Below are 26729 nucleotides of genomic sequence, written 5' to 3'. Positions count from 1 at the left end.
AATAATGAGGATTAAAAATCTTGTTACAAAGTAATTTACTCTTAATAGCTATTTGCTCTTAAAAAACAATGTTTGGGGGCTGGCCCCGTGGCTTAGCGGTTAAGTGCGCGCGCTCCGCTACTGCCGGCCCGGGTTGGGATCCCGGGCGCACACTGACGCACCGCTTCTCCGGCCATGCTGAGGCCGCGTCCCACATACAGCAACTAGAAGGATGTGCAACTATGACATACATACAACTACCTACGGGGGCTTTGGGGGGAAAAGAAAGGAGGAGGATTGGCAATAGATGTTAGCTCAGAGCCGGTCCTCCTCAGCAAAAAAGAGAAGGATTAGCACGTATGTTAGCTCAGGGCTGATCTTCCTCACAAAAAAAAAACAATGTTTGGTGCTGTTTAATATAATTTGGGGCTTAGTGGATTTTGTGTCCACGACTCCTAATATGGTTCTGTGGGCAGAGAATATGTTATTGAACCAGGGCAGTGGTTTTCACACAGCATACATCAGAATCAGCTGGATGGCTTAATAAAAAAAAGTCACTCCCCCTCCGCCCCCCCAAGTTTCTGATTCAGTAGGTCTGGGAAGGGGCCCAAGAATGTACATTTCTAACAAGTTTTCAGGTGCTGCTGGTGCTACTGATGTAGGGACCACACTTTGAGATCCACTAAACTAAGGTGACCAGGAAAGCTGCTGCAATTACTTGAGCATGTGAAAGGATCATGCTTCCAATTTTTTGTGAGTCTTTTAAAAATTATCATTTTAATATTACATCTTTGTTCTTAAAGAGTGTATTTTTCACCAAAATTACAAAGTACTTAAATTTTGAATGATTTTGGTAATGGATAGTAATAATATATTTGGAGACGTTAAATAGAGTGCTGAAATTAAACCACGTAAGTAGCAAAAGTACATTTTAAATTCTGAATTATAATTGTCTGATTACTAGTTAATCAAAGAAATGGATACTTAAATTTTTTTTCATGTGCATTATACTGATGAACATTTTCATCAGGGCCTGGGCTCCTGCTTTTGGAGAGATGGAAAAGAACTTTTCTAAATAAACTGAAATGGTGGTTTATCATTTTAACTTTACCACTTCCCCTAGTTTTTCTCAGGCAGATTTTTTGAGTCCTAGCTTGCTTATGTTTCTGTCTAACTTTATTTCAAAGATCAGAACCTGACTCTAAATATTCCACACTAAGTAGCAATTAATTTGTCTGAAAAGTCCAGAATCATTGCTCCATTCTATGTAGTAGTCAAAGTAGTTATTGGCAAATCATCTGGTCTCCTAGGTGACAGGATATAGCAAGAGAAAATGAACCCAGAAAATAAAGAGAAGGATAATGAAATGCAGACGCCACTGATTTCTGCAGCTTGCGATATACCCAATTTGGAGGATAGAGGAAAAGGCAGCACGCTTACTATAATCTCTTCTTTCTAATGAAATCCATGGATCACATTTATTTTCCTATGTTTCAGCCAGAGGTGTTTTGCTATCCCTGTATTTGGTAAAGAGAGATAATGATGGTTTGTTTTGTCAATGACAGAAGGGGAAGGACTGCTTCCTGCTGCTTAATCCGCAGAGCCACAGTCAGGCAGAGAGCCTCTTCCCTCCTTTCCCTAAGAAGAACCCCTCAGGTTGCATGTTGCTTGGATTTTGCCTTTCTTGAAACTGGAGAGAATTCCTATTCTATAGGAAGTTTATTTTCTCTAACTTCTGTGAATGGTTACTATTAATGAAGAGAATATACATATTTTGCTGTGTATTGTGTTTTTGTTTTTTAGGAGAAGACTGATGTGGAAGGAACCTTATTTGTTTACACAAGGTAAGAATATTTTACTTTTATAAAGAAACTGGCCATCTTTGAAATAATATTTTAGCTCACTTATGTCTCTCTTCTTCAATTGTTGTTTTATTTCAAGGAGAAGTAAAGAACTGAATCTTAGTTTGAAGTTATTAGTTGACATAAGGGAGGGAATACTGAATAATGTCACATGGTAGAGTGTGATGAATACTAATTTCAGAATATAATTTACACTTCAATGTAGATGAACTTAAATCTTTGTGTTCTTTTTAAAATAGTGTTAAATATTTATTCTTTAATTCAAATGAATGGTACAAAGTTCTTGAATATAATGCATTGGCAAGGAGCTAGAAGTACACTTTTAATAATAATAGATTATTTAGTCAATATTTGGAAAATGGTTTTATTGGTCACCTCCCTCTGCCCCCTCCCTTGACTCTAAAGAAGCATGATCCAAAATTAAAGATGTCTTTGAGTCCTCCGTTGTCTAGTTAATAGAATATATTTCAGGATAGATTTAATAAATGCATGTTATTAGTAATTTTTATCAGATATCGTTAATATCACATGTACACAGAGACATATAGTACGTATATTTTCTTAATACCTAAACTTTTTATTCATATAGACATTTACATAAAATGTCATAGCTCAAGTCCATCACCATCAGTGGGGGTGCAAAGATAAAGTACAAAGGCTTTGGACAAACCCTTCTATGGCTGACAGTGGCTGACAGTTTGACTGGGGAGACAGAAAATGCACACGTGCCCCCCCCACACACTAAAGTGTACGTTTTTTACACATACATTCACGTTTAAAGATAAACCACACTATAGGTAGACTATCCTAAGTGCCAGTTGATAGGTTATAAGCAATGAATGGGCTGCTATGATTGTGGAAGGCTTTATAGAATTGGTGAGTCTTGAGTAGGCCTCAGAACTAAGGTAGAACTTAACTTGCATTGAGGAGAGGGAAGGGCAGTCTCGATATGAATAATGACATAAGCAGAGGAATAGAACCTAGTGTGTTAAAGGGACAGTAAGCAAAATGACTCTTTGGTGCAGTGAGTTTATATCGGTTTATGTTATTTAGAAGTTGACAATGAGGGTAAAGAGATTTTGCTGGCTTGGAATGTGTTAGACTAAGGATTTTGAAATTTATTTTCTTAGCAGGAGGGAGTCATTGAAAGTTTACTAACAGAGGAATAATAGAGTTACAACAAAATGTATAGGGGCGGTCAGTGTATTAGCAGTAAGAGGATGCATTGCTTCTAGAAGAAATTGGAGTTAGGGAGGACATTGAGAAGATGACTGCAGTGGAGTAGATATGAGATGATAAGAGTATGGACTAGAATGATAGATGTTGAAATGAAAAGGATTTATTGAAAGAATGCATGTATGGAGGGAATGGTGAAATTTTAAAAATAACATTAAGATTTTGAAATGAAAGACTGAGAGAATAACAAAATCATTGGTGACTGGAAAGATAGGAGGTCAGGAATCTGGTTTGAGGAGAAGTTTTTTTTTTTTCCCCTTTTTTGAGAGGAAGATCAGCCCTGAGCTAACATCCATGCTAATCATCCTCCTCCTTTTGCTGAGGAAGACCAGCCCTGAGCTAACATCTATTGCCAGTCCTCCTCCTTTTTTTTTTTCCCTCCCAAAGCCCCAGTAGATAGCTGTATGTCATAGTTGCACATCCTTCCAGTTGCTGTATGTGGGATGCGGCCTCAGCATGGCTGGAGAAGCGGTGCATCGGTGCGCGCCCGGGATCCGAACCCGGGTCGCCAGTAGCGGAGCGCACGCACCCAACCGCTAAGCCACGGGGCTGGCCCTGAGGGAAAGTTTTAATTTTATTTTGAAATAATGATTTTGGAGTGATAGCAGGGCATCCAAATGGAGATGTTCAACCACTCAGGATGGATGGGGTGAGGGCTGGAGATAGAGAGTTTAGAGTCTGCGTTAATTTGGTCATAGAAATGATGAGAGAAAAAGTGTTCTCTGATGGAGAGGAAACTGTTGAAGGCTAGTGGTTGGATTTTAGGGCCAGCAAGGATACAGAGAAGAGTCAGCCATAAAGATACAAGCAGAACTAGAACAGTATGAAGAGGGCACAGTGCAAGAATGGTGGAAGGCTGTGGGAGTGGAGGGGGAAGCAGCAGTAGGAGTGAAAAGAAAGGAATGGACTGGTAAGGCCATCAGAGTAGGTAATGAGAAGGTCAGTTTATTCACAGTTTCAGAAAAGTGGTGGGAGTGCCCATGAGTCATTGCCTGTGTTAGTTTACATTATGTTCCAAAATATTCCAAAAGCACCAGTGCATACCACCAAGTGAGTTTATTCAGTATAGGCTACTCTTGAGAATTCTGAAAAGTGAAAAGAAAACCAAACAATTGAACTCTACTGTGAGCCAAGCACACAGTATGCATTCTCCTTCATTTCTCACAGGTAGTATTGAGAAGTCAAAGAAAAGATGTATTAATATGCATTAAGGATTTATTTTAAGGATTTTTAGTAAGGCTTTTTTTTGAGTGCAGAATAGTAACATTATACAAGTGTTTTCTCTTTTGTTCCCAAACCAAATGTAGGTTTGTATTTTCAAGTACTTCTTAATATATTCTGAGGTCCAAATGGAGCTGTCAGTTAAACAAACCATTAAACTGAGAAACAAATCCTTCCCTATTTGTTAATCTCTTCCCCAAATCTAACTTCTCAAGAATAGGAGCCTCTCTCATCTCCACTCCCTGCCAGATGCCGGATTCTATGTCGAGGTCTTTCCTCAGTAGAGAATGACAGAAAGCCCATAAGAATCAAAAGGGGGTTGTGGGTACAGGTAATGGAGCTGCCAGTGATATATTTTGACTTCTCTTACAGATGTTGCTTTAGAGCAATTGGCACATTTATCCTCTGAGCCTATTTTATAAATTATGAGATGGTATAGTACCCATATTATTAGAGAGGTAAGATCCTGTTGTGATAATGAAATACTTGAAGAATCAAATTCTGATTCTGTGTAAAAACACCTAATCCCATTTTAAAATTTATTTCTTTTCTTTATTTCCTCCGATGTCTTCCTTTCTGTAATAGAGAGTTCATAGAGACACCCGCTGGTGATTTCTGAACTTGACACTTCCAGAGGACCCTCTGTCCAAGATCTTTGGAAGTCAGTTTTCATTCTTCCTCGGAATTTAAGTTGAAATGATTATCGTGATTATTTCTAGTATTGATTATATGCCTACCACCACTTTACCTCTTTGTAAAATAAGTTAGGCAAGGATTACCTTCCATCAATTTTAAAATTGGAAGTCTCAAAAGAAAGTTCTTTAAGTGATAATGTAGCTGTATTGTACCTCTTTATCAGCATCGAATGGTTAGAGTGAAATAAAACTAACATATAAGCACCTTTTCTTCATATTGCTCATAACATTTCTGTGGGTTTGTTACCCTGGTGCCTAGTTTAAAGTAAATAAATGAATTCTGCTTGTTTCATTTTCAGTGTGCAAGCATGTGGTGTTTCATTTGTCACTAGAAGTTGCACAGTTGAATTACTATATGGCTGTCACCCAAGGGTAGACAAATGCATATGTAGTTGTTAGGGTTTATACTCTGTATAATTTGGGATCTTTCTGCCTGACAGAGAGCAGGCACTGAAGATTTGTTGAATGAAATGAAAAATAAACAGTCACCCAATGCCATATTTTTATGGAGAAAAACTTTTATAGTTGTTTATCTATGAAGCTGTTTGCTTTATATTGAAGAAAACAAAATAACTGCTCTTTGCATTAAATTATATAGTCTTTTAATTATGCTATATCTTATCACAAGTTCATTGACCAGAGTTGCATCATTTCTCTAAGAAATTTTGTAGCTTTCCGTTTCAAACCAACACTAACATTTTCTATGAAAGATTTCTTCATATAATTGTGATATACATTCTATATGAACTATAAAGATTCTTTAAAAGTATCTGTCAGCAATTTTTAAAAAAGTGGTTACCATCACTGCCTTAAAGGAATTTACAATGTAGGTAGGGAAACAAGATATAAGTACACACATGCGCGTGCACACACACACACACACGTATATACACTCACATAGTTAAATAAGTAGGACTTGATTTTACCAACGGAGTGGTAATGATAATCATGGTGTAAGTATTACATGTGAATTAGTACATAAATTAGTACTATTAAGCCAATAGTAAAGAATCATTGCTTTATATTTGTACAGTCTGCTTGCACAAAGCCATGTATGTATATTCAGAGAGGTTGAGAGAAACATGGGAATGTAGTTATTCTAAAATGTACTGTACTGAATGCCTTGTCTTTTCATATCCTCCCCACCCCTTGTGATTTTTAGATCTGCTTCTCCAAAGCATGGGTTTACCATTATGAATAGGCTGAGCATGGAAAATAGGACAGAACCTATTACTAAAGACCTGGATTTCCAGCTCCAGGACCCTTTCCTTCTCTACAGAAATGCCAGATGTGAGTCTTTCTTAATTCATTGGATGGTTTTATTTCTGCAGTTTGGCCAAGTATTTAAAATTGTAAAATTGTAGTGTGTTTGTGTGTAGTATCAGTGACTCTAGGGGTTAGCATTGGTTAGCTTGGGAAATGCATGCCTAATTGAGGGAATAGCTTCTTCCTTGGGAAAGTTTAAATGAAAACAATGTGAATCTGATGATGTATTTAAATCCTGTCTTCTGCCGCTCTGCAGCGTGAACCCATCAGAGATTTTAAGCCTGAGCGGGGCTAGGGGAGGAATTCTTGGTCAGGAGACTGCAGAAGGAGATATAGGTGGTGCTGTAGAACATAGAATTAATGATTCAGCTAGTGGCCCTTTTTCCTTGTGTATTACTTCTGACTGAGCCTCCTTGATAATATGTTTGAGAGAAAGGGCCAATATTCTAGAAGTTCCATCCTTTGCATACATAGTAAATGAGAAATCAAAGTCCAAAGAGTTTTGATCATTAAGAATTTCATCACACTCTGTAATGTTGAAGTTATATTAGGTAACTAAATGATCCTTGTCAGATTTGAAATGAGGTAGCAATCACCCATCCAATATTCTGTCTCCATTTTGCTCTTGTGTCTTATCTCACTACTTGTGTTGGACTATTGGGCAGTCCAGAGAAAAATTGATGGAAAATATATAAACTGCAGGAGCATCTCTGTACAGAGAAACCGAGAGCATACTAATAAATGTATAAACGTGTGTGTGCATGCACATGCTCTGTGCTTTGTGGATAACTTTCAAAAAGACCTTGTAGTTAAGAAATGTTTCCCATACATTTCCAAGCCTACTCTTTGAGCTCAAGATACAAGAATTTGCCTACTGTATACTATTAATGAATGTAATACAAATAATATTTAATGTTTTAGCCCCAATGAGTTGTTTTGAAATAGATATAGCATCATTTTAATGCTATATTTACTTATGATTATGTTCATATATAATTAGTTGTCATGATAGGTGGTCATTATTTTTATTTAGAGAATACAGTTAAATTTTTATGAGAAAAAAATGAAAGCTCTTAAAACTGTAACATGACTTACTAATGGTAGGTCCTGTGAAGTGAAAAATTTAGTAATATAGAGAAATACTTTGTTTTCTATTCCTGTTTCTTTGCTGGAAGGTGTAGTTTAATCAAATTGTAGCCTGTAGTTTGAAATGTTTGTTTGCTTACAGGTTTTATTTTCTTTTTTGAGGTTATTAGATTCTGTGTCAAATTAATATATAATTCAAATACTAATAAAATAACCACAAAAATAAATATAAAATAAACGAATATTAGTGACTTATAAGAATCATTTTCAGTTGCTCTTATTTTGATAAATACTTGGTCTAATAAGTATAGATAATGTTTTAAGTTCTTATTATAGTATTACATCTTATATATTATATCACATAATACTATACCAAAAATATAAAAATACAAACTCTTTAATGTGGTTGATTTTAAAATAATGTTCCTAAGCCCCACAGGGTTTATGTGACAGGAAATAGTATTTGGATCTGATGAACATACATGAAGCCTCACCTTGCTTCTAGGCCTGTGCTGTCTTATAATACACTAGTCACTGGCTGCACGAGGCTGTTGAGCACTTGAAATGTGGCTAGTCTGAGTTGAGCTGTGCTATAACTGTAAAATACACACAGATTTTCAAGGACTTAGTACAAAAAAAAGAACATAAAAAAATCTCATTAAGAATTTTATGTTGATTTACCTGTTGAAATGATAACATTTTGAATATTGAGTTAAATAAAATATATTATTAAAATTAATTTCACTTGCTTCTTTTTGATTTAAAATTACATATGTGGCTCACATTTGTGGTTCACCTTATACTTCTACTGAATGGCACAGTTCTAGGCATTTACATTTATTTTACCATATTTTATAATCACGACTTTGTAGACATTTCCCCTGCCATTTTGCAGATGAGAAAACTGAGACTCAGTGAGGTGACAGACCTGACAGAAACTTACAAATTCTTATTTCAGTTCCTTGCTTTTTCTACACCACCTGTACTGCTCTCTCCACTATTAAACATGAATGCAAATTGAAGGCAGCCTTTGGGATGCATATTAAAGTGTTTCTAATGAATTTCTATAGGAAAGAAATGAAATCACTTGAACAACAAAGAATGGAAGGGAATGGATCCATTTACCTTTCTGGGTTTATTTTGCTTTTTTTTTTCCTTAATACCGGGTACTGATTGCCTTTGCAGCCATAGTCATTTGGTTTTAGTTTAGTTTATTTGTAAAAGCCTTTTCAGTCTCTGACATCAAAGGTTCACAGAAGGGTTTACCCCAGGTGCTTTCAGTCTCAGATAGCTCTCAAATGTTGTTAATTCAAATACTTTATATAATAATTGCGTATGGTTTACATATTCTCTAATGAGAATAGTGTGTAGGCGAGTATAGATTCATTCATCATCCTTGGGACAATGAACCCAGGTTCACTCAGGACTGGTTTTTAAGACTCTATACCCTTCAAGATCTGTGTAGTCAAGATCTTGGGCCTCTGTGCCTCACAGACTGTGTTTGGACATTTCAAGAGGTAGAGTGGATATAGGTTTGTGGTGAGTTTTCTCATGGAGTTTTAGGTTCAGTAGGTTAAAAAAATTAGTATACCTAAGGAGATAACTATCCCTCTCTTGAATTGGATGAATTTAGAAGAATAAAATCAAGAAGTGAAAGTCTCAAACTCTCTTCATTTAATAATAATAATAATAAAAGATGTTTAATAAATAAGTAACTTTGAATTTTGACCAAACACAAAATCTATAGTTTTATTACAGTAAAAGATTTATAGTTTTTAAACTTGGTTATAGTAGGGTTTCACCTTTATAAGCTTTAAAAGTAAATACAATAGCTGTTAAAGTTTGGACAAAAAATTCATTTATTCAGCAAACATTTATTGAGCATTTACTGTCTGCCAGGCACTATGTCAAGGCTTTATATAGGTTATTTAATTCTCATAACTTTTCTTGGAAATGCTATTATTCCTGTTTTATAAATGAGGAAACTGAGGTTAGAGGGATTAAGTAATTTACCATGGTCCATGACTATTTTGAGAAGGAAACAGCATTTGAACTGAGAAAGCCTAACTTCAAAAGCTCACACGCAAGCAATGGAAGTGCTAACACGTGTATGATGTGTTTGAGCAAGATTTACCTTTCAAGAAATACTTAATCTTTTTAGTGTACACTCCAAAGTTTAAAAAGCAAGTTTCTTTTTTTTTAAATTGAGAACCTATTGTATCACAATTATATCAAATAAAAACTAATGTAACGAAAGCTGAATTTGACTGTTTCTTTTATATTATCCCCCTTTAGTCACTGTTTACTGTGTTTTCCATTTCACAACTACATAAGATTTTGATGTATGGAGATACATTTTAGAAATGTGTTTTCCCAAATATGTCATAATATTTAAGATAAGTTATGGACAACAGTGACAGGTAGATTTCAGAGCTAGGCCAATAGGTTGAATTGTCTGTGGTTACAGGATTAGAATGAAATTCTTTTGAGCTGCTTGATTTCATTGCAGACATAAGCCTGGAGCTTAGAGCAAATCAGAAAAGGCAAAATCAAGATATTTAGCATCAAAGCTGTTTTAGAAAACTCCTCCTCGGTTGTAAAGTGAATTTATCATATTGGGAGGTTTTGTATTCAAAAAGAAATGCAATTTAAATCCTTCATTGACATTTGTAGGATCTGGGAAAAATTAGCATAAATAATGGAATATGGTACACTGAATGAAAATGATAATTACAGATAGTCCTCATCTTTCAGATAGGCCATGTCCTAGAAGTTTCCTTTTAAAGATTGGTTGGTGGACTTTTGGTTAAACATGCCAGATTGAAAACATTCCTGAAACTATTGAGATGATAACAAAGGGATAAAAAAAGGCATAAACCTGGGGCCAACCGTGTGGCATAGCGGTTAAGTGTGCATGTTCCGCTGCTGGCAGCCCGGGTTCGGATCCCGGGCACGCACCAATGCACCGCTTGTCAGGCCATGCTGTGGCGGCATCCCATATAAAGTGGAGGAAAATGGGCACAGATGTTAGCCCAGTGCCACTCTTCAGCAAAAAGAGGATGATTGGCATGGATGTTAGCTCAGGGCTGATCTTCCTCACAAAAAAAAAAAAAAAAAAGGCATAAACCCACAAGGGTTTGGATATCACAATACATTCATAAAAACAATATTTTAGTTGGTGATTAGGCTTCTAAGTCAACTCACAAGAGCCTTTTTAGCCCATTGTATCTATCTAAGAATAACACACTAACCTAATAATGTACATATGAAGTATTGTATTAGCATGTATAGCATTATTTCTGTAGGAAAATTAATTCAAGAGTAAAACTTGTGTAGACTCCAAGAGTGTAACTTCCTTAGCAGCAGGGCAGAGGACCTCTGGTGCCCATTTATATTAACAGATCATTTGTAAAGCTAGGAATCTATAAATTGTATTTTAGCATATGGTAATAGTAAAGTAAACTTTGAAGCCTTCCCAGCCAGTTGCTAAGTCTCAGCTCTGTAGTGTTTCTGAAACTCTCCTCCTTTCCATTCCCACATCCATTCCAGTTCAGGCTTTCATTACCTGTTACTTGGGGTATTTCATAACTCCTTATAACAAAAAGAGATTAAGCGCCCGGCAATGGCCAAAATAGAGTAAGTTCACTACAGCGTATCTCTCCACTGGTTACAATGAAAAGTTGTGGACAGAATATAAAAAAACGAGTTGAGGATTCTGAAAGTAAGCAATAATAGGCATATTGGGGAAGGAAGTCTGAACTTGAAGAACACCCAGTATGGCAGTGAGTTTCCTGATTTTATTCTTCAATTCTTTATCTCCTGGCTTTGACTCAAGAGTGGGCCAGGTCACAGAACTGCAGACAAGGACAACAAAAACTAAGAGAAACCCCTCTTTCTAGTCTGGAGACTGGAGAAATGGACTCATGAGCTACAAAGTGTGAAGAGAATCACTCCCTTCCCCCCTTTTTTTCTCTCCTAGTCCTACCCTGAAGCCAGTTGCAGTGCAAGGCTGAACTGCCACTGTGGTGGTGATGGTGGTGGCACAGGCATCTAAAGATCCTGAGAAACAACCTGTCTGTGCCAGAGGAACAGGAAACAAGGGCCCCTGTGGTCTGAAGAGTGTGGGGAAAATCCTATTATATGTTTTTATCTTTCTTTTGCTTCACCATGTGGGCAGCTCAAGCTCTGAGGACTGCCTGACAGTGTAATAAGCTAAAACTCTGAAAGAAACCCTGACTTCTTAGCCAGAGGACTGGGAAAAAGGGCCCCTGAGACCTGGAGAGTAGAGTAGGGGAGATTCTAGAGGAGAGAGCTAGATAAGGAGATCCCCTAATTCTGTGTATGAATTGACACAAGTCCTGATCTCACCCATGAGCTTCACATACATGTAACAGAGCTGAAGAAATATAGCAAAGTCTTTAAGAACTAACCTACAATATAAGCCACCATCCAAGTCCCAGACTAATTCCTAAGCGGTGTGTGTATATATATATATATGGGGCAGACAAACAGCTTTGAAAATGGAACTGACATGGGAACCATTGCCCACAAAGGCAAGACAGAGCTTCCTTTAACCTTTTTTTTTTTTTTTTTGCTGGGGAAGATCGCCCTGCGCTAACATCTGTTGCCAATCTTCCTCTTTTTTGTGTGTCTGAGTCCCCACCACAGCTTGGCCACTGACAGATGAGTGGTGTAGGATCATGCCTGGGAACCGAACCCCAGACTGCCAAAGCAGAACATGCCAAACTTAACCACTAGGCCACTGGGGCTGGCTCCAGAACTTCCTGTCTAAATCTAACTATTGATTGCCTTCTCAAACATACAAAATCAACATTCTCTGGAGGGTTTTAAGAGGACTCTAGAGTCTCACAACACAATCAAAATGTCCAAGATACAATCCAAAATTACTAATCATACAAAGAACCAGAAAGATCTGACCAATTCTCAGGGGAAAAGTCAATTAATAGATGGCCACCCTGAGATGATCTAGATGTTGGAATTATAAGCCAGTGGCTTTCACAGTTATTATTACTATGTTCAGTGAGGTAAAACTGAATGTTCTTGAAATGAATGGAAAGAGAAATTCTCAGCAGAGAAGCAGGTATAAAAAAGAACCAAATAGAAAATTTGGAACTGAATAATACAGTATTCAGTGGCTGGCCTTAAGAGCAAAATAGAGATGACAGAGGAAAGAGGAGTCAGTGAACTCAAAGATAGATGAATAGAAATTACCCAACCTGAAGAATATAGAAGAAAAGATTAAAAAAACAAATAGGGCCTCAGAAACCTGTGGGACAATATCAAAAGGTCTGAATTTGTGTCATTGGAGTCCCATAAAAGGAGAAAAAGAGTGGTGTAGAAAACATATTTGAAGAAATAATGGCTAAAAACATTCCAAATTTGGTGAGACACAAATATATGGAATCAAGAAACTTGGTGAACCCCAAATAGGATAAACCCAAAGAAAACCATGCCCATAAATATCATAATCAAACTGCTGCAAAACATTGAGAAAGAAAATCTTGAAAGCAACCAGAGGAAAATGATACATATAGGGAACAATGTTTTGAATGACTACAGATTTCTCTTCAGAAACTGTGGAGTCTGGAAGACAGTGGAGCAACATTTTAAAGTGCTGAAATAAAAGAACTGTCAACTTAGAATTCTATCTCCAGTGGAAATATCTGTCAGGAATGAAAGTGAAATAAAGACATTCTCAGATAAAGGAGAATTAAAAGAATTTTTTTTTTTTTTTTTGTCAGCAGACCTGCTCTAAAATAAATGCTAAAAGAAATTCTTCACACTGAAGGGAAATGATACCAAAGGGAAAGTTGGAACTGCAGGATGAAGGAAGAGCGATAGGAATAAATTCTGGGTAAATAGAATACACTTATTTTTTCTCCTCTCAAGTTCTTTAAAATACATATGATTATTGAAAGCAAAAGTTATAACATTGTGAGGAGGGGGTACAATGTATGTGACAACTACAACAAAAAGGGAAGGGTAAAGGGACCTATATAGTTGTAAAGTCTTTATATTTTGCTTGAAGTGGTAAAATAAAAACTGTGATAGACTGTGAAAAGTTAGGTATGTATATTGTGATTCCTCGAGCAACCACTAAAAAAAATACAGAGATATAACCAATGGATAAATTAAAATAGAATACTAAAAAATTTTTAAATAATCCAAAAGAAAGAGAGAAAGGAGGTAACAACAGAGCAAAAAATGGGAGACAAACATAAAACAAAAAATAGAATGGTAGATCCAAATCCAGCCATATCATTAGTTACATTAAATGTAAATGGTCTAAGCATAACGCTTAAAAGACAGAGATTGTCAGATTGGATTAAAAAACATGCAAATACTAATTAAAAGAAGGCTAGAGTGGCTATATTAACTTCAGACAAAGTAGATATTAGAACAAAGAAAATTACCAGAGATAAAGAGGGACATTATAATATGATAAAAGGATCAACTCACCGAAAATACATAACAATCATTAATGTATATGTACCTAACAACAGAGCTTCAAAATATGTGGAGCAAAAAGTTATAGAACTAAAAGGATAAATTTAAAAATCTGCAGTTATACTTGGAGACTTCAATACTCCATTTTCTATAATTGATGGAACAAATAGAAAACAACAAGGCTATAGAAAACCTGAATAACACTGTGAACTAACTTGACGTAATTGACATTTATATAACACTCCATCCAACAACAATAGAATGCACATTCTTCTCAAGTGCTTATGGACCATTCCCCAAGATAAACTTTGTCTTAAAATTTTTAAAGAAATTGAAATCAAAGAAAGTATGCTCTGACCACAAAGGAATTTAACTAGAAGTCAGTAACAGAAAGATTTGAAACATCCCCAAATATTTGTAAATTAAACAACACACTTCTAAATAATCCATATGTCAGAGAGGAAAATTAGAAAATATTTGAGAGGAATAAAAATGAAAATACAATGTCAGATGCAACTGAAGTTGGACTTAGAGGGAAATTTACAGCATCAAATACTTATATTAGAAAAGATGAAAGGTTTCAAATGAGTAATTCAAGCTTCCACCGTAAGAAATTAGAAAGAGAAGAGAAAATTAAACCCAAAGCAAGCAGAAGGAAGGAAATAATAAAATAAAGGCAGAAATCAATGAAATAGAAAAACAGTAGAGAAAATCAGTGAAACCAAAAGCTGATTCTTCAAAAAGAGTCATAAAACTGATAAGCCTCTGGCCAGACTGATCAAGGAAAGAAAAAAAAAGAGAGAGGACACAAATTAGCAGTATCAGAAATGAAAGGGGGGGTCTCTACGGACATTAAAATGATAATAAGAGAAATACTGTGAACTACTCCATGCCCATAAATTCAATAACCTAGAAGACATGGACTAATTCCTTGAAAAACAAAATCACCAAAAGGTACTCAAGAAGTAGATAACCTGAATAGTCCCATATGTATTAAAGAAATGGAATTTGTAGTTAAAAACCTTCTAACAAAGAAAAGTCCAGCCTCCGTTTTAGTGGTGAATTCTACCAAACATTTAAGGAAGAAATAATGCCAATTCTACACAATCTCTTCCAGAAAATAGAAGAGGAAGGCATACTTCCCAACTTATTTTATGAGAGCAACGTTATCCTGATACCAAAACAAGACAAAGACATTACAAGAAAATTATAGACCAAAATTTCTCATAAATATAGATATAAAAAAATCCTCAACAAAAATACTAGCAAAATATTGTTCATAGCAGCATTATTCACAATAGCCAAAAAGGGGAACTAACCCAAATGTTCATTGACAGATGAATGGATAAACAAAATGTCATATATACAGACATTGGAGTATTATTCAACCTTAAAAAGGAATGAAATTCTGATATGTGATACAACATGGATGAACCTTTAAGACATTAGGCTAAGTGAAATAAGCCACACACAAAAAGACAAATACTGTATGGTTCCACTTATATGAGGAATGTAGAATAATCAAATTCATAGAGGCAGAAAGTAGAATAGTGGTTACCAGGGGTTTGGGGGAGGAAGGAAGAAGGAGTTATTGTTTAATAGGTATAGAGTTTTAGTTTGGGATGATAAAAAAGTTCTGGAGGCAGATGGTGCTGATGCTTGCACAACATTGTGAATGTATTTAATGCCACTCAACTGTACTCTTAAAAATGGTTAAAATGGTAAATTTCATGTTATTTATATTTTACCACACACAAAAATACTAGCAAATTGAACCCAGGAACACATAATAAGGATGATATATCATTAGCCTTACAATTTGCATCTGGCTTATCCTCTCCATACAAAACCACTGCTAGACCTATCTTCCTAAAGCACAAATCTGATAAGTCATTTTTGTGCTCAAAATCTTAAATGTCTACCAAGTAAGTTTTTTCACCTGACATTTAAAGCTTGCTATAGGCACATCCCAGTTTACCTGTCTGGCCAAGTCTACCATTACTCTTGTATACCTGCCTTCTCTTCTAACCAAATACAACTACATGCTTTCCCAGAATACTCTTTAACTTCTTGTCTCCATGCTTTTAAACATGTTTCTTCTTTTTTCTTCTTGAATTCTCTCCCTCACCCTGACCAATCTCTACCAGAGAAATTCTACTTATATTTCAAAACCCAAGCGAAATTTGACTTCTCTGTAATTGTTTTTGTAGTCCCTCTATCTGCCTGTGATTTCTGGATGCAACATATACCTCTTTTATGTTCATTTTCATAAGTGTTTGTTGAGCACTTGCCAACTGATATTGATTCTGTGCTAGGTTTTGGGAGTTCAGTAATCAGTAAGATGCATCCCTTCCCTCTTAGAGTTTACTATGCTAGCAGAAAAGACAAACATACTGTCATGCGTTGCTTAACAACGGGGATACATTCTGAGAAATGCATTGTTAGGTGGTCTCATCATTGTGCAAACATCATAGAGTGTACTTACACAAACCTAGATGTTATAACCTACTATACACCTGGGCTATATGTTGCTAATCTTGTGGGACCTCCGTCATATATGCGGTCCGTTGTTGACCAAAATGTTGTTAGGCAGTGCGTGACTGTATGTTCAAAATAATATCCTAAATGCTGAGCTAGAAATATACAATGGGCACTTACTAGTACTTATATTTTACCTTATATATAATATTTGTCCTAGTTTCTCTATTGATGTGCAAGGTCCTTCTGGGCAAGGAATCTTTGTACTCCCCTTCAGCACTTAATTCCTTGCATTAAGTGTGTACAATTAAATATTTGCAGTGATTATTGAGTTGTTTTTATTAGATTTCTTTATTAAGGCAGCCAATAAAGCTTAACCAAAATTTTTACAATTATTTCTTCAGACATTTTTTTTCTTTCAGGGCATTAGCCAACAGACAATAAGGAAAACCTTCAACACTGTGTGGTTCCTGGGTAGAAACTCAAAATACTAAATAATTTCAGCACCTTAATAAGAACTGCTCTGCTCCTCAAGGTTGATTTTGTGTAGATAAGAGTAACATTTACCTAAAAGTTCCTAGAAATAATTGCAAGTTGTGAGAATTCCATACATCCTCATCTTGAGAAATTAAACAGTTCTAGGAAAGAGACATAAAATGTGGGAATATGTTAATTTCATCTCTACGAATGTTCTTTAAAAAACTTTGTAGAGCCACCCCTGATGGCCTAATGGTTCAAGTTTGGTGCTCCACTTCAGCGGCCCCGGTTTGGTTCCTGGTTGCAGAACCACACCATCCATCTGTGAGTTGCCATGCTGTGGCAGCAGCTCACATAGAAGAACTAGAATGACTTAGAGCTAGGATATACAGCCATGCACTGGGGCTTTGTGGGGGAAAGTGAGTAACCATCTCACTAAGTGATTCTATTTAAAAGAAAAAAGAAAAAAAAAACTTTAAGTTCTAAAAAACATTTTATAGAATGTTTCCTTCGAATTGTTTTACTCTTATTGAGATATTCTGATTTGATATTTTAGAAGTTTATTCACTACTCCAAAGCTGATATTTTAATTATGATACATGAAGACAGGTCATGTCCCTGTTTTCCAATGGCCTTGTTAAACCATGGCCATATGATTTGAATAGTAAGGCTTATGCTATAGATATTTTATCTGAGAATTAAATGAGAAATCCTTTTTTCCATTTTTGTAGAAGCAACCAAATCTGTAGCTCTTTATTAAAAATGGCTTAAAACAGGTAGCATTACCAACACTAGATTTAAGTTGAATCTTGTGAGTATTTATCATAAAAGAAATAATGATAAATTATACCCCATCAAAAGTAAAAACTTCATTAAATTAAAAGCTTCTGTTCTTCTAAAGATACCTTTTGGAAAATGAAAAGGCAAGCCACAGACTGGGAAAAAATATTCACACTACATATACCTGACAAAGTACTTATATCCAGAATATATATATAGGCATACCTCAGAGATACTGTGGGTTCAGTTCTAGACCACTGCAATAAAGTGAATACGGCAATAAAGTGAATCATAAATTTTCTGGTTTCCCATTGCATATAAAAGTTATGTTTACACTATATTGTAGTCTGTTAAGTGTCCAATAGCCTTATATCTAAAAAAACAGTGTACTTACCTTAATTAAAAAATATTTTATTGCTAAAAAATGCCAACCATCATCTGAACCTTCACCAAGTCATAATCTTTTTGCTGGTGGAGGGTCTTGTGAAACATGCAACATCTGCCAAGCACAGTAAAGTGAAGCACAATAAAATGAGGTATGCCTTTAAATATCTCTTAGAACTCAATAATAGGAAGACAAACAATCCAATTTAAAAATTGTCAAAATATTTAACAGACACTATACAAAAGAAGATATACAAATAGCCAATAGAAATGCTCAGCATTAATCATCAGGGACTTCTAAGTTATTGTGTGTAGCAATAGTTTATTCCTTTTTATTGCTGTGTAGTATTCCATAGTATCAGTATGTTGCAATCTATTAATCCATTCTCCTGTTGATGGGTACCTAAGTTATTTCTAATTTTGAACTATTGTAAATAAGTTTGCCATGAACATTCTGGTTCATATTTTTTAGATGGATATATGCACTTATGTGTTTTGGGTTTATACCAACCCCTTTTATAGTATAGGGGTTTGTTTAGCTTTAGTAGATACTGCTGAACAATTCTGTAAAGTTGTGTCCCTATTTATACTCTCTCCAATAATGTATAAGAGTTACAGTTGCTCCATATCCTTGTCAACACTTGATATTGTTGTTCCTTTTAATTTGAGCTATTCTGGGAGTTCTGAAGTCATATCTTATTGTGGTTTTAATTTGCATTTTGCCATAACTAATTACATTGAACACTTTTTCATATTCTTATTGGACATTGGATGGATATGCAAATCAAAACCAGCATGAGAATACCACAAAACTTACTAGAATGGCTAAAATTTAAAAAAACCTGACATTATCAAATGAGGATATGGAACAACTGAAACTCTCATACATTGCTGTTGGGAAGGTAATATGGTACAACCACTTTGGAGAATTGTTTGACAATTTCTTATAAACTTAAACATATAATTATCATATGTCAGCAAATTCCAGTCATAGGTATTTACTTAACAGAAATGAAAACATATGTCCAAGGCTGTGCAAGACTTTACACAAATGTTTTTAACAATTTTATTAATAATAGCAAAATAGAAAAAAAAAAAAGCTGGAAATAACCCAATTGTCCATTCATCAATAAGTAAATGGATAAACAAATGTGGTATATCCATATAATGGAATACTACTCAGCAATAAAAAGGAATGAACTACTGATATGTTTAACAACGTGATGAATCTCAAAAACATCCTGAGCAAAAGAAGCCATCCACAAAAGGACATGTACCATATGATCCCATTTATGTGAAGTCTAAGAACAGGCAAAACTAATCTGTGGTGACAGAAGTTAGAAAATTGTTGTCTCTGCTGGGGTTGATGGTGAAAATGGTGTAGTTTATTGGAAGAGGGTGATGAAAATGTTTTACAACTTGTTTTGGGTGGTTGATTACATGAGAGTGTGTTATTGTCAAAACTCATCAAACCACTTTAAATTCTGTGCATTTTATTGTATATAAATTATTTCTCAATTTAAAAAAGTAGAAATAATTGAACCTTGTAAAAGAACACTTTAAAGAAATGAATACTTAAGTATAATTTGTTAGTTTTCTTTTGTATCCTGGCATTTATTAACCATTGTTTCATCTGACCTTCATCTCTTCTTCTAAGTTGACTAGAATGTTACACTAACTCTTCTCAAATTTGTATCTTGGCTTCCTCAACCTGGAAATACAACCATCCTTATTCTAAAACACATCTTCAGAACTTAAACCAACATGACACCAAAGCCTTTCATGTAACTTGCCCTCAACTGAAAGTTTTAAGTAATTTGAGGTGATGGAAATAATTTAATTTGCATTTCTAGCTTCCAGATCAGTAGAAAAGCTGTGCCCCTTTTCCTCTGGCTTGGGACATCTGCTTTCTCCACAGGGGCAGAGAAGAAAGATTTCTTTTTGCTGAGAATATGAAAACATGTACAACTTAATTTGGAATTAACCTTCCACTTCCCTCTCAAGAGTCAATTTTTTTTAAAAGTCAGTTTACTAGTAGAGAGAAACCTTAGCATCTATTCTGCAGTCCTTTCCCTAGAACAAAATATATAGTAAACAATTAATAGGATTTTAAAATATAATCATAGGTCTTTTCTTGAGGCTATTATAGGACATTGTAAGGCAAATTAAAGCTTACATCTCATAATATGTCCTATAATAATATATGACACTCTCATTACACTCTAATTACACTCTCATGTAATCAACCACCCAAAACAAGATATAAAACATTTTCATCACTCTTTTCCAGTCAACAACTACACCACTTGCACCATCAACCCCGGCAGAGACAACAATTTTCTGACTTCTGTCACCATAGATACACCTCATAATATGTCCTATAATAGCCACATTATGAAGTGTAAGCTTTAATTTCTTCCAAAGCTCCAGTTGAAATGTGACTACCCATAATAAATAATAGCAATAAGAAAGTCAAATTTGCACACAAAGATAGGTCATAATTTGGAAGCAGCATTGCTCACTGTACTTAGAATACATTTTGTGAAATGTTTGCTGTGCCATGTGCTACCATTAATTAGTTGGTTATTGATTACCTAGGCTATTGAGAAAGCAGTGGCATGAGTAATAAATTATAGGCCCCTGTGGGCAGAGACCATTTCTTATATTTTATTTGTAGTCTGTGGTACCAAATAAACACAGAAAATGAACAGGTCTGGATAAGAAATAGACATGTACAATGTACTTAAAGTAATTCCCAAATCATTTATGCTATTTCTAGAATTGTTATATATGGATACATGTCTCATGGTTTTGTCCAGCTTTGAAGATATCCTGCTTGGGGTGATTGAGAAAGAGCCACAAAGTTGCCCAGCTTTCCAAAATTCTCCCCATTCCCCACTTCATGATAGAAAGTCCCACCTCTCAGGCTAGTGCAAAGAAGCTGAACTGTGTGATTCACTCTAAGCCCTCTCCTAGACCTCAGGCTACATGAAGCAAGCAAAGGTCTCCCAACTTAACATATTCTAAAACCTGGAAACTTTATCATCTGTTTTCTTAACTAAAATCAGTTCAGGCAATTATTACAAAAGCAATTTGAAACGTTAAAAGTGAACCCTGTGTAAATTTATTACTAAGAAAATGAAAGCCACATTATCTGCCCACAGATGATCGAGAGTTTATTTTTCCATTCTAAGATATTTACTGGTATATTGAAATCCTCAAATAATAGTTCTTAACCTTCTTTGGGTCACAAATCCCTTTGAGAATCAGATGAACTTCTTGCCTGTCTCCCTCCCCATGCCCTCAAATATTTCTTGATTGCCTATTATGTGCCAGCAATTGTTCTAGGACTCTATGCTTTGTACTTCTCCACCTCCAAAAATGTCTATTTGCATAGATAGACACCATTTTGCATACAATTTTAGGGATTTTATTGAACTGAAGCCCTCTAGAGTCAAGAAATATCTTAAAAGTAACTATATGGATAAATATACTTGATATTCTTACTAGGCAGAATCTTTGTATTTGCAGGAATAACAGTAGAATATCCTATTTAGGATCTGCCCAGCGATATAAGATCCTTAAAGTAAACTCATTCAAATCCTGTGCAGTGTAGGATGGGAAACAAGGAATTTGACACTTCATATCCAGTCAGAATAGGTAACCTACCCAATCTTGAGGCTTTTTTACTGTATGTGAGAGGAGTGGTGGGTTGCACTGGATAATCTTCAAGGACTCTTTCTACCAGCTCAGTCTGCATTGTTTAGTGAGAAAGAAATAAGGCCACCGAAATTAAAAAGCTATAATGTGGTCACTGAATCTTACTTTGTGTCTCAAAGCCTCCTTTGCCATGCTAACTGAAAAACTGATCTATTCATTATGTACCATTGCTTGGAGACTAATGTGTTTTAATATATGATTAAGAGTTACACATCTCTTGTGACTTGAATGATGAAATTTGTCACTCTGACCTTAAACCCAGAATTACTTTCTTGTTCTCTCTGTGGCTGCTCAGCTCATGCTGAAAGGAAGAGATTCGAACTTTAAAGGAGACTATCTAAAGAGCTGGCATTCTGTCAATTAAAGAAGGCTCTGAAAAGCCTCACGTAAAGCAAAATTTCACTTTTGAGCCATTGGTATCTCAAGGTTTCCTGTTTTTGTTTTTCCTCGTCTTGAATTGTGATACCTGATAGCTCCTTGAAGCACACACACATAAACACACATTCGATATAGGTAAACAGTACTCCTCTCCACCCTGACCACCCAATTTATACAGCCTCTATTATTATTATTATTTACAGTTAGACTCATTGTATATAGGACCCTCACATGAATTTCATGGGAAAATATATATGCATCTCTAAATTTATTTAATGTAACAATCTGGCATGCTTAGATGAGGAAGAACCCATGTGGCAAAGTCATATATGGTGATACACAGATATTAGGTGAGAGTAAAAGTGAAGTCACTTTTGTTTTATCCTAAACCGTAAAGACTTTTAAGATTCTCAACTTTACCGAGGAAACATCTGCATGATAATGCTATTTGGATTCATATACTGCATTTGTGGCTTGGAGATGGACTATCGTTTATATTTTGTTTTTGAGAGCCCAGTTTGGCATGGTAGAAGTCTAAATCTTGGCAGAGAAACACTGGATTCCTAAACATTTCCTGAAATGCTTGGCGAGTGAAGCATCTTTCAGTTTCCTACCTGACCACGGTGCTTTCGGTATAGTAAGTGCTCATTGTGGCTATATTGAGTGTTTATGTCTGTTCTTTTAGAGTCTATTTTTTATATTACTGATTTTTTTCCAAAAATCACTTAGAAAATAGTTACAAATAATCAGTTTGAAACTGTTGGGCTAATTTACTTCTTAATCCACAGAAGGAAAAAATATAGTTTTTTCATGTTCTTATGGATTTTAGAGAAAGAAAACAATTTTAGCCAAGAACGGGTGTTAGAATTGTCCTATATACAACCTTAGGGCTCTTATTTAATAGAACCAAAACATGATTTAGCTGTTTATAATGCAAAGGGCTTTGGGAAAAGTGGTATCTTCTATATCTATAATTATAGATTAAGGTCAAAATCAAAAAGTATAAAAATTGTGCCTCACTTTTCCTCAGTCAAGAAGTAGCATTAGGGGGCTGGCCCGGTGGCGTAGTGGTTAAGTTTGCACCCTCTGCCTTGGTGGCCTGGGGTTCGCCAGTTTGGATCCTGGGTGCGGAACTACTCACCGCTCATAAAGCCATGCTGAGGCGGTGTCCCACATAGAAGAGCTACAACTCTGCAACTTTGATACACAACTATGTACTGGGGCTTTGGGGAGAAAAAAGAAAAAGGAAAGTTGGCAACAGATGTTAGCGCACGGCCAATCTTCCTCAAAAAAAAAGAGAGAGAGAGAGAGAAACAGCGTTAGGCTCCTTTTGCTAGACAAGCTGCTATATAAATCTTAGAAATTTTTCAGTGATCATATATTTTATAGTTAGGATATTTACAGCAAAACTATTCATATAGTTATTAAAAATTTGATTAAATAATCTGATTCAAATATGAGGAAGTCTGTTTTTCTTTGGAACAAATGTTTTACCTGTAGAAATACTGTTGTATGTTTAACTTGAACATATATTTCTCATAAACTACAGTTATATGAGACTAGACTTATTTTGTTACATTAGGATTGACTTAAGATAATACATTTTCAATGTGTTGCTGGACTAATTGACAGTGCATATAAATCTTATACTTTTAAGGTAATTTAGATACCTGTATATGTAAGCTTCAGATTGCTATTATCAGACATGTCTCGAATATGATTATCTTATTTTTTCTGCTAGACCAAAGTACCATTATATTCTGAAGAGAAATGCATGTGATTTTGCAGATTCATTGCATTTTTTGAGCTCTCAGTTGTCAGTGCCTGACAGGTAGTCAGTCAGGAAGACTGGTGTATGGTAGAATTGTCATAATAATAAATACACAAGAGTACATTAGTGCCCACACAGTCCTGGATCAGTAGAAACATCCAATCCTAGGGGCTCACACCCTAATTACAAAACTCCATCAGCATGACTTATGCCTGAGATTATCAAATGTTTGAAGCAAAATAAACTGAAGTCAGAAGGAGAATAAAAGGGACGATGTGAGAAGAATCCCCATGCTGTAATCCCTGGTAGAAGGTGTAATCAGTCAATACAAAGAATCTAGCACATCTAGTCTGCAATGTTGAATTGAGCCACAATAGTGATAACTATTAATATTCACAATTACAAGGAGTATTGATGATATAAGATCTTGAAGTCTTAGATTTCAGTTCAACCCAGCATATCTTTGTTGAATGTCTACCACATGCTAGTTGTTATGCTGGGTGTTAACAAAGGCCCACCCTCCAGGAGCTCATAGTCTAGTAGAGGGAACCATTGTGTAAATACTTAATTATGACACTTGCTTTATTTTTTTTTAGTTCAAGGAGGTACAAAAAACTACGGGAGCAAAGAAAAAGTCGAGACTGTTTATCCCTAGAGGAATTAGAAAGACTGAGTCTTCGGGGATGAGTAGGAGCTCAGATAGGGGAGAAGACAGTTTAAGGAATCCCTGTTTGTTAATTGTGGCCTAGGAGATTTTGAAATTAATAAGCAAGATTATGAACAAAATGAAAATATAAATTTAAACGGCTAACAAAGCAGAACAAGTTGTTCTTTTTTATATTTATTATTACCTATGTATGGCTTTTTCTGCTTCCTAATTTTTTTTAAATGTTTATTTACTCTGTTAAATCTCTTAGATTAAAGGAACTTTCCCCAGAAATAAATAAAAGTAGGAAGTTAGTACTATATAATGAAGAAGATTCCAGCTGACCTTTCGTGAACCTGAGGGTAGTAGAAGACGTTCAGATGCTCATTTTGGGAGGATAATGACCTCTGTGGAGATTAGGAAGGTCTAATGATGTAACATGCATTTGTTATAAATGAAAACTTTTTAAAAGGTAAATCCATCTTTTTCTTTGAAGATAAATTCTGATATATAGTTGGAGGTACACATTAATTTAATCCAAATTAGTATAATGCTTTAATTGAGAGGTTGTTTTTGTTGTTGCTGTTTATAATAGCATTAACTATCTAATGAAGTTAATTTATTTAGAAAGAGGAAGGTTATTTTTACTTCACAGTATTTGTTTAGGTTTTCTGCTGTTACCCCCAATATGTTCATGAGTATTAGTCACCCATAAAATAGAAACTGCTTCCCATCTACTGTGAACCTTCCAATATTTCATGTTCATGGGATCACTGATTTGTGAGGTGTAGTAAAACTATGTCATATGAAAAGAACCAGACCAGGGGCCAAAGATAACAGTGCTATGTAGATTCTCAGTGGCGAGTGAAGATTTTGTTTTACAAGATTGTGTCCGTGTTTGGTCAGTAAAGCTAAGGCAGAAAGTGAGTGAAAGAACATTACTTTAAAGGCATTAAAGAACATGAAAAGAAAGCATTTTTAGTGCAAAGCCTTCCAAATGGGGTGGACGTACAGAGTCAGCATAGAATAGTGAAACACAGGCTGTGTTTGCTATCTCTGGGGGCAGTACATGGGCAACACGATTGCTGCTCTAGCATTCACTGCCGTAAAATGTGACCAATACGAGACATCTCAGATTCCATTATTCTCTTCCTGTTTCTTCCCTCTCTCCTTTCCCTCCTTCCACACTCAATTCCTCCTTCCCTTCTTTCCATCCTTGCTTTTTTCTTTTTGAGAGTCCACATGAACCTTGGTTTAAAAAAAACTAATTCCCATCTCTTATAACCAAGCCTACAAATCCGTCAAACATAAAAATTGTTTTAATTCTTTATTTCATTTGTAAAGCTGGGGGAGGGGTATATTTTAGAGAATACAGATTGAACCAGGAAAAATGACTTTGGCTAAGTCACTTAACCTGTTAGACCACACATTCCTCAACCTAGTGAAATAGGTATTGAACTGCACACTTCTTAGCTGACTTCCAGCTCTAAAATTTCATGGTTCTGACTTTCTAATTTTTTAAATATCTTGAGATTTTTCAGAAGGGTAGTAGCTATGTGTGCATGCTTATTACCAAATGCCGGTAACAAGTCATCATTAATGTGATCAAATTTATAAAAACTTGAACTAGAGAAATGGTACAATAAATCAAGAAATACTGTATTCAAATAAGGCTCAAAAACAAGTGTTTATACCAATTATATGATTAGATGTTCTTGGTCCTTACATTGGGATTATTATTCCACTTATTTGAGAAAGACTTCATGAAAGGAATGGGATTTGAAGGAATTTTTTAAATTTTGGTTTGTCTTTAAGTGCCCAGAAGAGATTTGTGTAATTTACACTGCCATGTTTCCATGGCTTTCCTAGTAAAAGAGAACTGCAGTGCCTTTTTTGCTGCATACTAAGAAAAACATATTTCCCTATCCTTTTGAGAGAAATTAGTAAAATTATTTTTTAAAAAAGAGAGAGAAAAAAAGAAAGAAAGGAGGAGAGAATTACTAAATCAGATATCCCTATCCTGCCAATTTAAACTTTACCTATGTATTTATGTGTTATCTGCTTACTAACTGTATGGAAATATGCCTTATATTTTAAAGTTGCACAAATATTAGCACGAAACCTTGTTAAATGATTGCAAGCTACTGTTCATGATTTGGAATTGAAAGGTATTTTGGGTAAAATATGGGCCAAATGATAAATGTCTTAAAAGAACAGATTGTATAGAAATATTTATTAGGAACATAAACTGGATGAGGTAAATCCCCAAAGAATGTCTAGAA

The 26729-nt window shown here is 35.3% G+C and overlaps 2 protein-coding genes across 4 annotated transcripts in view; one reads left to right on the top strand and one right to left on the bottom strand.

Moving 5' to 3' along the window:
• Positions 1–26729, top strand: part of DCP1B (decapping mRNA 1B) — a 54930-nt gene that overhangs the window by 4319 nt on the left and 23882 nt on the right. For 2 of the 3 annotated variants that reach the window (XM_004438788.3, XM_087442972.1), the window contains exons 2-3: positions 1783–1823; positions 6156–6283. In XM_004438788.3, the coding sequence (XP_004438845.2) occupies positions 1783–1823; positions 6156–6283 (169 nt within the window). Of the gene's footprint in view, positions 1–610; positions 733–1782; positions 1824–6155; positions 6284–26729 lie in introns of all 3 variants that reach the window. The other variant, XM_087442973.1, reaches the window with a different exon arrangement.
• CACNA1C (calcium voltage-gated channel subunit alpha1 C) overlaps positions 1–26729 on the bottom strand; it is a 714534-nt gene that overhangs the window by 687126 nt on the left and 679 nt on the right. The gene's annotated exons all lie outside the window — the stretch shown is intronic.

Source organism: Ceratotherium simum, chromosome 17 (genome assembly GCF_057802395.1).
Source record: "Ceratotherium simum simum isolate JZ-2026a chromosome 17, ASM5780239v1, whole genome shotgun sequence".
Classification (NCBI taxonomy): Eukaryota; Metazoa; Chordata; class Mammalia; order Perissodactyla; family Rhinocerotidae; genus Ceratotherium; species Ceratotherium simum.
This window is presented reverse-complemented; position numbering and strand designations above follow the sequence as displayed.